The 15,125-nt window shown below is 38.3% G+C and overlaps 1 protein-coding gene across 4 annotated transcripts in view; it reads left to right on the plus strand.

The window, feature by feature from the left end:
- TNRC6C (trinucleotide repeat containing adaptor 6C) overlaps positions 1-15,125 on the plus strand; it is a 161,317-nt gene that overhangs the window by 41,344 nt on the left and 104,848 nt on the right. For all 4 annotated transcript variants that reach the window (XM_063292877.1, XM_063292874.1, XM_063292876.1 and 1 more), the window contains exons 2-3: positions 2,002-2,098; positions 5,649-5,670. In XM_063292877.1, coding sequence (XP_063148947.1) covers positions 2,036-2,098; positions 5,649-5,670 — 85 coding nt within the window. In that variant the 5' untranslated portion in view covers positions 2,002-2,035. The remainder of the gene's footprint in view (positions 1-2,001; positions 2,099-5,648; positions 5,671-15,125) is intronic.

The raw sequence follows: 15,125 nt of genomic DNA on the forward strand, positions 1-15,125 counted from the left end.
GACGCTTAATCCTTGGGAGAAGAGCAATGACAAATCTCAATAAAATAGTTAAGAGCAGAGACATCACACTGACAACAAAGGCCCGCATAGTTAAAGCAATGGTGTTCCCAGTAGTAACGTATGGCTGCGAGAGCTGGAACATAAGGAAGGCTGAGAGAAGGAAGATCGATGCTTTTGAACTGTGGTGTTGGAGGAAAATTCTGAGAGTGCCTTGGACTGCAAGAAGATCAAACCAGTCCATCCTCCAGGAAATAAAGCCAGACTGCTCACTTGAGGGAATGATATTAAAGGCAAAACTGAAATCCTTTGGCCACATAATGAGAAGACAGGACACCCTGGAGAAGATGCTGATGCTAGGGAGAGTGGAGGGCAAAAGGAAGAGGGGCCGACCAAGGGCAAGGTGGATGGATGATATTCTAGAGGTGATGGACTCATCCCTGGGGGAGCTGGGGGTGTTGATGACTGACAGGAAGCTCTGGCGTGGGCTGGTCCATGAAGTCACGAAGAGTCGGAAGCGACTAAACGAATAAACAACAAAAATTATTTTCCAATCTATCTTCCTTCCTGCAGCCACATTTTTTTGTAATTTTGCAATTAGCTTTTTCTAATTACAGTGAAGATATTCTGATTTTTATTTCACTTACACTTAGAATAAGATTTACATTTCCATCATACTGGAATTGGCTATGATTTCTGCCAAGATTTCTGACTGTTTTTGTTTCATGTGTTTTTAAATTAGACCTTTATATTCAACACAAGAATCAGGCCTAAACAGTAAACTGGAACATAACCTCTAATTTTGTGCAAATTAAATTACACTATTGGATGCATCTTAGGGAACAAATAGAAAAAAGAAAAAGGAAGGGAACTTTCATGTTACTCATGCCTATCATGGATTACTCCCTCAAGTGGCTGTCCCCTTTTAACAAAATAGAATAATTTATGCAAGTAAAGTAGATACCTTTAAGAAGATGGAATCTGTTCAGTTTCAGAAAAATAATGGTAGGAATTTTTGAGTAATTGTGACAGGAAGCTCTGGCGTGGGCTGGTCCATGAAGTCACGAAGAGTCGGAAGCGACTAAACGAATAAACAACAAAGTTTTTGATATAATTTTATGATCAAGCTGCTTCAGTTTCAAGCGAATGTGTAAGTTGATGTTTTGTGCAAAGGGAAATCTTAAGTAAATAGGGAGAGAAGTTTGTTAATCCATTTTTTCTGTTTGGTAGACAAGGTATATGAAAATTGCAGAATATGTAATGGGTTCCCATTGGCAAGAAGCCTCTAAAAATTACAATTGTTGGTTTTTGTTTGTTTTTTTAAATTGGGGGAAAATAGTGTTTACAGGCAAAGAATATTTGTTTCAACTTCTCAAAACAGTGTGATCAGAAAACTCCTGACCTCTTGTTCACTATAAAGGAAGCTGATCGTTAGTTAATTTGTCAGTCAATCAGTCCCATTAGTCTCTTCCTCCCTGCCCAGAGGTTTTATATAGAAATGAAAGTTAAATATAATATTGGAAAGCGAGGTTAGACATAGTGTCAGTCTTTTTGCAGCCCTCAGAACTACTTAATTGTTCATAGCCCTTTTGATTTCTTCTAGTTGTTTTAGAGGTACATTGGAGATACATTTAGAGCTACATTAATTTTGAGAGCCACAGAAGCAGTTTGAAGTGCCCTGGTTTGATTTAGAAAGCACTGAAACTAAATGTGATACCCAGTCCTGCTTTATGTATATATTTTTAATAGATACATTGTTGCAGTTGCTCCTGGTTTTATAATGTTTCTGTTAGTGTTCAGTTAGTAAGCTGCAGGTAAAACAAATGACAGCACGTGTAACATGTCAGAAGTGTCTCATATATGATAATTTACATTAATCTAAATTCTGTTGGTGGAAGAAATTCAAATTTGTGTGGTGACATATAATTTTGGCGTATACTGTAATTCAGGCTTCCCTTATTTAGATCACTCTCTAAAATAAGTTAAATTCTCTTTTATAAATAGGGAAAAAGAACAAACACAAGAAGAGGAACATTTGATGGAAGAAAAGAAAAAGAAAAAGCAGGAAGAAAAGAAAAAGAAGGAAGGTGCTCAGAAAAAGGTTTGTCAATATCCCAATTATATAATTTTAACACTGTTAGCCAATTTCATTAGTATGACTTGGAAAAACTTTTTGTTGATAAATATAAGTAGTCTAATTAGGTGTTACTGACATTTGTAAAAATTACCAAACATGCATAAATTTGATCTTATTTTCACTTCTTCATTATATTCTATTATATGCAGATCTCCTCCTGGCTTGATCAAATACTTTTATTAAAGCACAGTTTAAGCAGTCCATGAATGGTAGCTAAATATTACCACCTGAAGTAATTCCCAGGTAAATTACATATTTCAGCAACATAAAAAGAGCCTGAACACTTACAGGTTATGTTGCTTGTAATATTTCATAAAATGCTGTAACTGGTAGATTTTATTTATTAACAAATATTCCTTTCCAGGTAATAAAAGTTTTTCTGAAAAATATACTGAGCACAGATGAGTTTGCTCTCCTATCTTAGAAATTCAGCTTTTATAACTTCCAGGTTCTGTAATATTTAGATAAAGGCACTACTCTGATTTGGGGTCAGGAAATAATAATTTTCTGTAGAAATGTCTAGTATATCAGAATTTTAAAAATGACAATCCCATCTTCAAGTTCACACAACAGGGGTAAGAAGTGGAGTCAAACAATCAAGAGTCAGATAGCACTTACTACAGACAATAGCCCAGTTCCTGTCTAGACCAGAATTTAAGTCAACAAGATGAAATGTTAATAATAAAACTGTCAGGTCCAGTCAGAGATGAGGTTTTTCAGAAAGTTGTACAAGACTTCAAGCCAAGACTGAAAATTAAACTGTCATTAACACTATTTTAGTATTTGACTGGTCTCAGGCAGAAGCTTAAATACTGGAAGAACTTGAACTTCATTCAGATTTAAGTAATGCTGATCAAAGCTAGTTGAAAGAAACTGGGCTGCTTAGAACTGATAACCTATTACTGAGTAGATCCTAACTGCCAAGTTGACCATTACTCCTAATGTGCTTTACCAAGCACCCCTGCACTCCTTCCCTTAACTGCCATTTGGGGTTTGATACAGTGACACAGACATTCTTGGAGGCTTGAAGGTTGTGTGTCTATGCTGGGGTCAGAGTTTAAGTTTGAGTTGCCAAGAGCACTTGGGAATGGTTTCATCTGAATCTCAGAGCTGGTTATTGACACTACTTGATTAGACTTGAGAGGCATTTTTCCCAGTTCCTGCTTGCATGCTTGCGTGCTTCCTCCGTCCCTCCCTCTCCCCTCCCTCTCCCCTGCCCTTTCTAAGGAAGAGGATTTGTCTGAGGCGACCATGGCAATGACTTAACACTTTACAATGACTGTTTTTCTGGAAATACTAATTGATGTCAGGGTTAATAGTTTCTTACTCTTTTAAAAATATATTGCTCTTTATAATAACATACTTTATTCCATTACTTAACATGTTCCACAGATTTTGCCAAGAGTATTCCTTCCATCACAGTACTATTGGATATTAGAACTAGATGGAAGATAAAATTCTCCTTCTGTGTAACCATTAAAAGATCCAGATGTCCTTTTGATACCTTGCTCTAATCATCTTATAGAATGGTTTTCCAACTATAGAGAAGTAGAAAACAAAAGCCTAATATGTGCTATTCCATTACTTATTTTATAACCCCAATCATCTTTTTCTTTTTTTAATGGGGATGGATCTAGGGATGTTCTTGCTCACCTTGAAATGACAGGCTGTTTCAGTATATATCCGGTTAATCCAGTGGAATATTTTTGCTGGCTGAATGGAAGAATAGGTGATCTTCATCACTGCCTTCTGTCCTTGCTGGCAATCTACTACAAAGTGTTGGAGAATCCTCCAGAACAGTGGTGATGCTTGCAGTGGAAGTGTTAGGACCCATACTTTCACATCCTCCCCAGCCCCAACTCTGCTGTGCTCTGCTAGATGACTACAATGAACTGTGCAAAATAGTTGCATATATATAGTTCCATATACTAAAACTTTGAGCTTGAGCTTGTCACATATCAGCTCCTATGCAAACTTATTGAAATTAAAGCAGCTGCTGCTGGTATGGTGATGCTGGTAATGGAGGTAATTATAATAAAACTATTTACTATAATTATTTACTGTAATTTCCTTTCTTTTTATTGGCATACACATGGTAACTTACAAAAATAATGATATAATATAAAATAAACATAACAACACAATAAACTAAAATAAAAATGTAGCGATTTAAACTATCAGCAGAACGCATGATAAAATCAGACATCTAAAACAGCCTTCTTAAATAAAATTGTTCAAGGTAGGTAGAGAGAAGGGAACAGACTTCTCTTAGAAGACTTATGCTATATTCTATTTATCTATATTCTATTCAGAGTAATACGGTGTTGAAATGTTTAAAGCAGCAGAGGGAATTCAAAACTCCTTTGAATATGTTCAAGTCCTTCATGTATCTAAAATATATGTCTGAACCATGCCTGTTATAAGTTACAGTATTTAATATGTTTAATATCAGTTGTTCATTCAAATATTAATGAGATACTTAAATAGTTAAATTCTTTCTGTGTCACACTAGAATGGTTGTAAATTATACTTTGTGAATTATACTTTGTGTGTGGTATGCGCATATATACACATGAACACAAGCGTACCCACTAATGTACATATTTCATTACCCAAATTAATTAAATCGTTGACATTCTAGATACTTTTTATAGCTTAATTTTTATAATTATTTAAATGCATGTGTAATTAATATGAAGAGTTCTGTAGAAATATACTGAAGTGACTTATTTCATAATATATCATTTTAGCATATGTATTGTACATTCAAATATTTTCTGATGGCAAAGCTACAGTTTATTTTGATCACTGTAAACTAGAGCCAGTATAAATTACCTGTGTGTTTACTGTGTTTCTTCCATTATTTGTAATAAAAATATTTTGAGCCTATGCTTTTTGAATGAGGTTATGTATAAAATGTGACATGCTAGAAGAGAGGTGAGCAACCTGGTATTTTCCAACTGTTTAATTCTTGGGTTTGTGAAGTTTACAGTCAAAGATTTCTGAAAGACCCAAGCTTGCATACCACCAACTAGAGACTCAGGAGGCAACGTTCATTCTTGCTTGTCCTCATGACACTAAATTGGTTCTGGAAGCACTTCCATATTTGCATAACCAGTGGAGAAGTCCCATTCCTCCAGAAAACTACAATGGTTCAGAAGCCACTAATAGTAAAAATAAAATTAAAGCCACAGTTGAAATATAATTAAAACACTATTAAAACACTAAAACAGAATATAGTAAAAGTAATTAGGCCTGAAATTTACATATAATATTAACATGTAGGCTGACATAAACAAAAAATTCAAGTGTTCTACTGTTATTCTGATCTTTCTTTCTGTAAAATCACACGAACCATCAAATCAAAAATTGGACAGACCATATATACGTGGTGATCATGTTTTATGTATGCTGTGACTGATTGTTGGGGCTGCAAGTTTTGTTTTGTTTTTCACAGTTGTCTTCAATAAAAATCGGGCCACTGACTGATCATTTTGTTGTTTTTGTCTTTCAGGCTGCTGAACAAAAAACCAAAGGTAAATGAATATATTATTTCTTATAGAATTCTTATATTAATTTAAATAGTTTCAATGATTATATTGATTTAAATAGTTTCAATGATATAGCAAGAACATGTTTCATAGTATTACTCAATTTTTGGATTATAAAGTCGTTGTAAATCAACCCTGGTATTGGTTTTAATTGAGTTCATAAGCAAGTTGGTAACTTTATTGCAATCCCAGACCAGCGACAAAAATACAAATACTTAAACTGCATGAAGTGTGGGCAAAGAATACATAGCCAACTTCCAGATGATAGCCAAATTGCAATAATCTTTTGTTGATTTTATGAGCTATTTACTACCTTACTTACCTGATAAAGGGAAAAAAACCATAACAATAATTTTCATGTGCAAAAACAGACAAAAATGCAAAATCAAGTCATTTCATATATCTCTTAAAAATAATACAGGATAATATGCTCAATCATTTCACTAGTTCTAGAACCACAGGAGGAAACTGCGTTCATTAAAAAGGCCACTACAGTATTAAATCTGCATCTAAAAAAGCAGATGGCAGGGCACTTAAGCGTACTCAGGGAAATTTTTTCTAGTGTATGGGCACAATTAAAATAGCAAGGTAATAGTCTGGTTCCTGTTATTCAGGAATAATAATTATTGCTATTTAAGTCTCTAGGTTTTGAAATTTTCAGATACTCTGCCTAAATCATTTTGTTGTCCTTTGTCCTACATATGTTGCCTAAGAGTGTCTCTAGCCCTGTTGTAGCTCAGAGGCATAACAGACCCTGTGTGCAGTCTGGGGGTCCTTCTGGATTCACAACTCCTGCTTGATGAGCATGTAGCAATTGTTGCTAGGAGGGCCTTTCCATAACTTTGGGTTGTGTGCTGTTGTGCCCATTCCTGGCCTGGGAGGCTCTACTCTCAATCACTCATGCCCTGGTCACCTCCAGAATGGATTACTGTAATGTGCTCTACCTGGGACTGCCCTTGAAGAGCATCCGGAAGCTACAGCTAGTGCAAAATGCAGCAGTGCAGGCAATTATGTGCACTCCTTGATCAGTGCATGTTACACCTCTGCTCTGCAAGCTGCATTGGTTGCCAGTTTGCTTCTGGATTCAATGCAAGGTGCTGGTACATAGTCCTTGGGTTACAATGGCAATTGGGACCAGGATTGTCATTGCTAAGCGATGTGGTTGTAAAGTGCAATGTCACGTGACCACATCACTTAGCAACAGCAATCCCAGCAGTTCCAGTTGCTGTCATAACCCCAGGATCATGTGGGTCATTAAGCAGGAAGAGGTGGGAATCCCAGGCAAGGAGCATGGAGCGGTGTATGGGTGCTGCAAGGGGATGAGTGGGTGCTGCGGGTGGGCACTAGGGAGCCCAGGTGGGTGCTAGGGAGCACTGGTGGGGGCTGCAGGCTGGCGGAGGGGTGCTGCAGGTGGGTGCATGCTATGGAGTGCGGGTGGGGGGGTACTTTGTAGTGGGGCTCCTCAGGAGAAAGAGTAGGAGCGACTTACAGGAGCAACTTGCGACCTTCCCTGGTGGCTTCCCCATTGACTCTGCTTGTGGGAAGCCAGCAGGGAAGGTCACAAATTGCGATCACGTGACTGTGGGACATTGCAACTGTCCTAAGTGCAGGCCAGTTCCCAAGTGCACAAATCATGATCACTTGACCATCAGGGTGCTGCAATGGCCAGAACTTCAAGGACTGGTCATAAGTACCACTCATTCAGCGCCGTTGTAACTTTGAATGGTTGCTGAATGAATGGTTGTAACTCGAGGACTATCTGTAATGACCTATAAAGCACTACATGGCATGGGGCCAGGTTATCTGACAGGCCACATCTCCCTGGTTCCATCTACCTCTCCAATTGGGTCTGGCAGACGAGACATGTTACAGGTCCCGTCTGCTAAGGAATGTCATCTGATGGAACCCAGAAGCAGAATCGTTTCTGCCACAGCACCTGCCCTTTGGAACATCATTCCCCCAAGGTTAGACTGGTCCTGGCCCTGCTGGCCTTTTGGAAGGCTCTTAAGACATGGTTTTGTCATTGTGCCAGGGGATCTGGTGGTAGTATGAAGCCTGTGAGCTGTTTATATTGCTAGTAATTGTATGGATTGTACTCTTCCACAGATGGTTTTGTGGTTTTAAATAGTTTTAATTAGTTTTTATTTTATTTTAATTGTTTACCTGTAACTGTTTATTGTTTTGGTTTTGGGTTTTTTTTGTTGCTGTTGTTGTTATTTAATGATGTGAGCTGCCCAGAGTCATGTATGTTAGATGGACGGCTAGGTAAATCAAATAAATAAAGTAATAAATTCAATCATTGAATTAAAGGCCTAGTTATATCCTGCTGCATGTACAAACAACTCAAAATAACTAAGTATGTCTTTTTAAATTACTAGTTCTTATAATTTCTTTATTGATTGAAACATTCTGCAGTTTGTGGCACATTCAGTCACGCAGAGCACAGTGTCTATCTGTCACTGCTTCTATCTGATCAGGACCCTGACATATCTTTCCAGGTTGCCCAATTTTGTGCTATTATTTGTTGTATCCATCCTACCCACAGTTGAAGTTTAGCACAAAATTTTGTGATTGCCACTGCTATTTGTATTACAGTTACTAGAATAATGTATTTTATGTAATTTTATTGCATTTTTTAAAAGTTTTATTAATAATTACAGGTCTATGTATTTTATTGTTGTGCTTTCTGGCCCAAAGGCTGTAATAAAGGTTTGATTTGAGTCATGCAGATCTATTGTTCCCAGTCCATTGATCAACTGAAAACAGTTGCACCATATCTACCTACCCACCCACCCACCCCTTTTTTGTGTGTGTGTGCCTTCGAGTCAGTGTTGACTCCTGGCGACTGCCTGGACTAATCCCAGCAGTTTTCTTGGCAAGGTTTTTTGGAAGTGGTTTGATGTTGCCTCCTTCCTAGGGCTGAGAGAGAAGGACTGGCCCAAGGTTACCCAGCTGGCTTTGTGCCTAAGGTGGGAGTAGAACTCACAGTCTTCTGGTTTCTAGCCTGGCACCTTAGCCGCTACACCAAACTGGCTCTCATCTACCTACCTACCCACTTTTTGTGGGGGGGGGGGGCATATCTCCATTGGTTGTCTGAACTCTATTCAGTCTCTTGTAAGTACAATCACATCAGTAGCGTTTTGGAAAATATCCAACATTTTAAGTACATTCCTTTATCTTTCCCGCGCTTTTTCTTTTATCTCATGTTACTGATACCTGTTTTTATTTCATTATGTGATGTATGTGTCCTTTAATTTTAATTATTGTGACACAGGTATCTCTTCTTGCTTTGAGTGAGGTAGCAAACTCTCCACTTTCTTGCTTCCTTATCTGATTGATTCTTGTTCCTGTAGCCCAAAACATACAAAATAGACTTTCTGTGTGCCTCTGATAACTTTTGTATGTATCACTTACTTCAGTGCTTAATCTCAGTGTCTCCAATACTTATCCTACTTTTGGAATCATTTCTCATGTTTCAGGCTTTGAGCCACCAGTAGCTTTGAAATCCAAAGGACATGACTGCTTCCAAGGACATGGCTTGTAATTTAACTGCCAAGTCCTCAGCACAAATTGATAATCTAGAGACAAGCCAAGAAATAAATGTTATGTAGATAAACTAAAATGCCTCTCTTGTGCCATTTTCCACATCAGACTGCAGTGGTTTTAATCCACGTATCATCCAGAATGAATTCAAAACACATATTTTTGCTTTGATACCTGTTCAGGTTGTATTAGCTGGTAAATCTGGTCAGCTATTGCTCGGACTTCAGATCCTGAATTTTGTCCCACTTCTTTTTTCAGTTTGGACTGTGTCAGTAACAGTGCAGATATGATGCACAGGGCTTCAGTAGGTGGTAGGAATTGTTCAAAAGCATAGGCCCATTAAGCTTAAGCAAAAATGCCTTTTCTTTGCCCAGTGGTAAGCTGGATCCGGTAGTAGTCCTCCATTTTTGAAGACGATTCTGCTGCATCATTTACCTCCCAGCCTCCTTTTTCCTCCACTTAGCATAAAACTCATGCTTTTCATCAAAGCATAACTCTGGCTGAGAAAATATAGTAAAGGCTTCTGGCTCCTTTAATTTATTATCTTTCTGAATCCGAGGCATAAATATATTTTACCTATTGAAGGCATGATCATACTACAAAGACTGTCATTTGTTTCTCCATCAAAAGCTCCAGGTCCTTCTGCTTCCTGTTTCTTTTTCTCTCTCCATCTTTCTTTTTCTGTCCTATTTATCATTTTTGTTACAGATTTTAACTTCTAAATGACTATATCAAGACAATAAGAAATCCTTGTCTGAGGTATGGCTATCATATCTTTGGTCACTAATGGTTTCAAGCTATTCTCAACAGTGATCTACTGATTGTCATCATATCAGAACTATTTCTAGATAGATTATACACTTGCATTGCACATTCTGTGGAATACTGTCTTCATCAGGAATGATAAGATGGCCCTATCCTTTAGTATGTATCATTTTCTTCACTGTTTTCTAGGACAGTCTTAATACCAGTGACTGCATGTTTGATACTATTAATTTCAATCACTAGGCCTTCCGGTGGGGACAGTGGTGGCTTGAGCTGGTTTTTTGAGCTGTCTGCGGACTGACCTATCAGAGTGGCATTTTTTTCTTGGGCTCAGACAGGCTTCCTTGGAGCCCAGAAGCATTCTCCAGATTAAGGAGAACCCAGGGAATCAGCCCATGTGTTCTCTAGACGGCTGGTCACAGCCAGAAGACTGCAAAACTCTGTTTTGCGATTGACTAGTAAGCGATCAGCTGGGAGGCAGGGCCATCATCTTCTTCCCAAGCTGCTTTGAAGCCAAAATGGACCTTCAAGCTGCCCACTCCATTTCTACAGCACCAAGTTTTTTTTGTTTGAATTTTACCAAAGAGAGGCTTTCTACAACAAAGAAATGCAGAATCTCTTGGTGATTCTCATTATTTTTGAAAATTACTAACTTGGTAATTTGGCTTTTTATATATGTATAAAAAATTTTTATACATTTATTTATAATTTAAAGATTTAAAGAATTTTGTTTTTCTTTATTGCTTTTTTTAGTAAAGTGATTTTTGAGGGATATAAAACTTTATCTTCTTCGTCGAATCTGCAAATTGGAGTTCTGATCTATTTGCTTTCACTTCCCATGGGAATGCTGTTTGTTACTACTTTTTATTTTCCTGATTGGCCACACCAGAGATAAAAAGTGGAGAGAGTGTTCAGTTACAGCGTTAATGACTTTACCTTCCTGAGGCATTGGAGGGCGTCCTAATCTATCTTACTGTTAAGAAATATGGAGGAAATTAATTTGATATTTAAAGATCTCTACAATGCTGTTATTCAAGTCTTGGAGCATTTCTCAGAATTTGCGGAGTCCAACTTGTCACAAGAATTGAGAGAAACTGATAAGGCTAAAAACTACCTTCAAATTAAAGTGGTTTCTCCAAAGAAAAAGATGAGAATTGGTGACTTATGTTTAAATAGGCAAAGGAAAATTGAGTTGTTGAAAGTTGAAGATAAGACAGTGTTGCCACCACACCATAATCAAGAAAGAGAATTAAACTGTAGAGGCTGGAAAATTTTGGACAAATATTTGGGCTTTTTAAAGCAAGTTGTAGAATTTGAAATTGACAAGAAGAAAGCTCTGTACATAATACTGAGACATGTAAATGCCTGGATTTACTTTGAAGTGGGATAATTGTTTAAATGTGTTTATCAGGATGGTTTCTTAAAGGTTTGGATAAATGGTTATACTGTTTTGAAAATTCTTTCATTTTTGGTAAATGCCTAGATTATTGTTTAAATGTGATTATCAGGATGGTTTTTTAAGGGTTTAGATAAATGTTTATGCTGTTTGGATAACTTTTATGTTTTTGTTATTGTTAGTTTAGTTGGCAGATAGGAGCAAATTATAGTGAAGAAGTGTTTCCTACTATATTAGGTTCCAAATTATGTTTGAAGGGTTTTACATGTTTTTCTTTAATTGGGAGGGTAATTTTGTTTTAGAAGGGAATGTAATACTGAGACTTTAAATGCTTTATAGAAATGTTTAGTCTAATATCTATATAATAACTTCGTGTTGTACGCCAGTTACGCCCTTTTCTGGATTGAGAGGCCCTCTGAACAATCATTCACGCCCTCGTCATTTCCCACATAGTCTATTGCAATGCACTCTACATGGGGCTACCCTTGAAGAGTATCCGGAAGCTTCAGCTGCTCCAGAATGCAGCTGTGTGGGCAGTTATTGGTGCTTCAAAATCGGCACATGTGATACCACTTCTGCACAAGCTGCACTGGGTGCCAGTTTGCTTCCAGGTCCAATTCAAGGCATTGGTTATGACCTTTAAAGCCCTACGTGGCATGGGGCCAGGGTACCTGAGGGACCGTCTCATCCCCATGACATCGACCCATCCCATCCAGGTCATGCAGAGAGGGCATGCTACAGACCCCATCTGTAAGGGTATTCCACTTGGCAGGGTCCAGGAGGCGGGCTTTCTCCGCAGTGGCTCCCTCTGGAACATTCTGCCCCCAGAAGTGAGGCAGGCCCCTTCGCTCCTGGCCTTCCGGAAGAATTTGAAGACCTGGCTCTGCCACCTCACCTGGGGTGGGAAGGGGAATAGTTCTTCCCGGGGGTGGCTGGCACCGTAGAACCCTCCCCACTGAATTAGATCTTAGCACAACTTGGATTTTATACCCATTTTTATCTTCTATTTATATTTGGCTGTTTTGTATTGTATTTTTATATGTTTATGGTTTTATTTGTTAATTTTATTGTAAACCTCCCAGGACGGTGATAAAATTTGAAAAATAAAATAAAATAAAAAATTATATGAATTGGAGTAAGAGATTGATATTGACCCAACCACATGTCACCTCCTGGGCTGCTTTCACAAGCCAGGAAGGGCATGGGTCTAGATGACACGTGGTGGCGTTTATAATCCGGATGATCCTGTCCACTTCCTCAGGCCCAACAGGATCAAACTGTTCCCAGATAACCGGGTAAGTACGTTCCCTCAGCATCTCCCCAGACTCTGCCCCACGCTTAGAATCCAACTTAGACTGAATCTGAGCGATTTTACCCTCCAAATGCTCAGCAAATTCCTCTGCACAGCCCTGTAGGTGGGAGACAGAGCCCCCCCTACCTAATAATGATCGCATAATTTTAAACAGGGCCGTTGGGCAGCATTCTGCAGATGCAATAAGAGTGGAGAAATATTGACGTTTTGCTGCTCTTACCGCCACAAGGTAGGCCTTAATAACGGCTCTAGCTTGTGTTTGGTCAGATTCAGTCTTTGTCTTCCTCCAGCGGTGCTCTAGGCATCTCTTCACCCTCTTCAAAACCCGCAGTTCCTCCGTAAACCACGGGGAGTGCTGGGTTTGAGTGGGCAAGAGAGGCCGCGCAGGCGCGATCCTGTCCAAGGCCCCGGGCGCTTCTCTATTCCAGGTTGCGGCCAGGGCTTCCGCTGGACCGTGCAGTAGATCCCCGGGTATAACCCCCAGCTCCTTCTGAAACCTCACTGGGTCCATCAGTCGCCGGGGGCAGACCAGTTGAATGGGTCCTGCCTCCCTGCGGAGGGGGGCAGCACAAGAGAATCACAGGGCCACCAGGGCGTGGTCTGACCATGACAATGGGAACAGATCTACCTCTCCCCTCAGATCACATTGCCACTGCTCCAACAAGAAAACCAAGTCCAGAGTGAGGCCACTGTTGCCCACTTTTTTCCTGCAAAATTTTATTCTGTCATTGCAAGCTGGATAATTTTCTGTGCCCCTCTTTGAATGCAATTTGGAATATTTTTCTTCATTTAAATATTTTTATTGATACTTTGTTACTTAAAAGCACTCAGTTCTTGAAATTCATGTGGAAAATTGATACTTTCTAATCCAGTGCTTAAACATTTACCTAAAAAGTAATCATATGATGGTCTCCTTAACAATAAATTCCAAGGAGGAATCGGGAGTTCTTAGTGGTTATCCAGTCAATACCAAAACTCTTTGAATCAATATAGATGCAAGTTTTTCTCTCCCCTTTTTTAAAAGTAGTGGTCCTGATTGCAACAATTTTTGCTAGCAGCACCAGTATCCTAGCTGACCTGCACTGTGATATACTGCATTTCAGTGGTGAAGTATGGTGATTATTGTTGTTGTTGACGTTATTGCTACTACGACCATTAATGCTAAATGGTTGAGAGTCAGAAATATATGACATTCTACTACATATCATTCAGAGGTATATTAACAGATATTACTATACCTTCTGTTCATCCTGTGATTTCCCCCCCTCCCCCATCTCCCTAGTAGGAGTTGGCAGGTTATTTCATAATTTAGTCAGAGTTTTGTTCAAAAGGAACCCACATTTTGGAATCATCCTCCCCCAACACACACCCCTTGGTTAAAGAAAAATTTACTTCAGATTAACTTCAATTTGTAATAGGAATGCAGGTTTTAATAAGTTTGCTTTTACAAGTTATATCATGATTATAGTGCAGATTACATCCATGCCCTTTACCACATCTCCTGTATTTCACTTGGGAATTCAATTAACTAAAATTCTGTGCCTGACTTATTTTAATTTTCTACAGGAAAGTAGCATTGAACTTCAATGATTTGCAGAGTGGGCTTGCTGGTTTTGTATCAGACCAAAAGGTCATTCATTAAAATCAATCTCTCAGAATAGCACTATGTATATTGGTCTTAATGTGCTTTGCTTAGTGCACTTTATTAAGTAATATCAGCTGGGATGTGCCCAGACCACTGAAATTTTGGAAATTACAATTGTTTGGGAAAATGTATTTTACTTAGCATGGGTAAGGGTAACTTGAGAGACTTTGTGTACTCAGAGGAATTATTATCTACACAAAGGTGATTTCTGGTAACTTTAATAACTCACTTGAATTGCAATATTTAAGGAAAGGAACTTCTAATGTGTAAGAGAAATAATTCAAGGCATGCTTTACATTTTTCAGTTTAATATATTATTTGTCATAATTCTAAAAAGCATAAGCTTTTTATAATCTGTGGAGTGAAAAAGATTACTGAAGACCTTGTATTTGCAAATGTGTAGTTCCATATCTAAGAGTGATTTAATGTATACTCTCAATGTTAACATGTTTTAGGCCTCTGTTCTAATTCTTAGGATACCTTCTCATTAGCTATTTTGTACATAGTTATAAATACCAGAATACAAATCGTTACATACATTGAGGTATTATAAATTTTATAATTTATAAATATTGTAAATCATTTTCATTTGCAATGCCCAGGTGTAATTAGAACAAGACATATTTTAAAGACAGGCATGGCGGGGGGGTGTTGTAATTTGTACATTTGATGTATTTTATGCATCTGATGAGGATAAAACTAGAGTAGCATGAGTCTAGTCCACAGAAGCCTATCTCATGCTCAGTAGGTTAATCTTCCAGCTGTTTTAGTACTTTTGT

Source organism: Candoia aspera, chromosome 2 (assembly GCF_035149785.1).
Source record: "Candoia aspera isolate rCanAsp1 chromosome 2, rCanAsp1.hap2, whole genome shotgun sequence".
NCBI lineage: Eukaryota > Metazoa > Chordata > Lepidosauria > Squamata > Boidae > Candoia > Candoia aspera.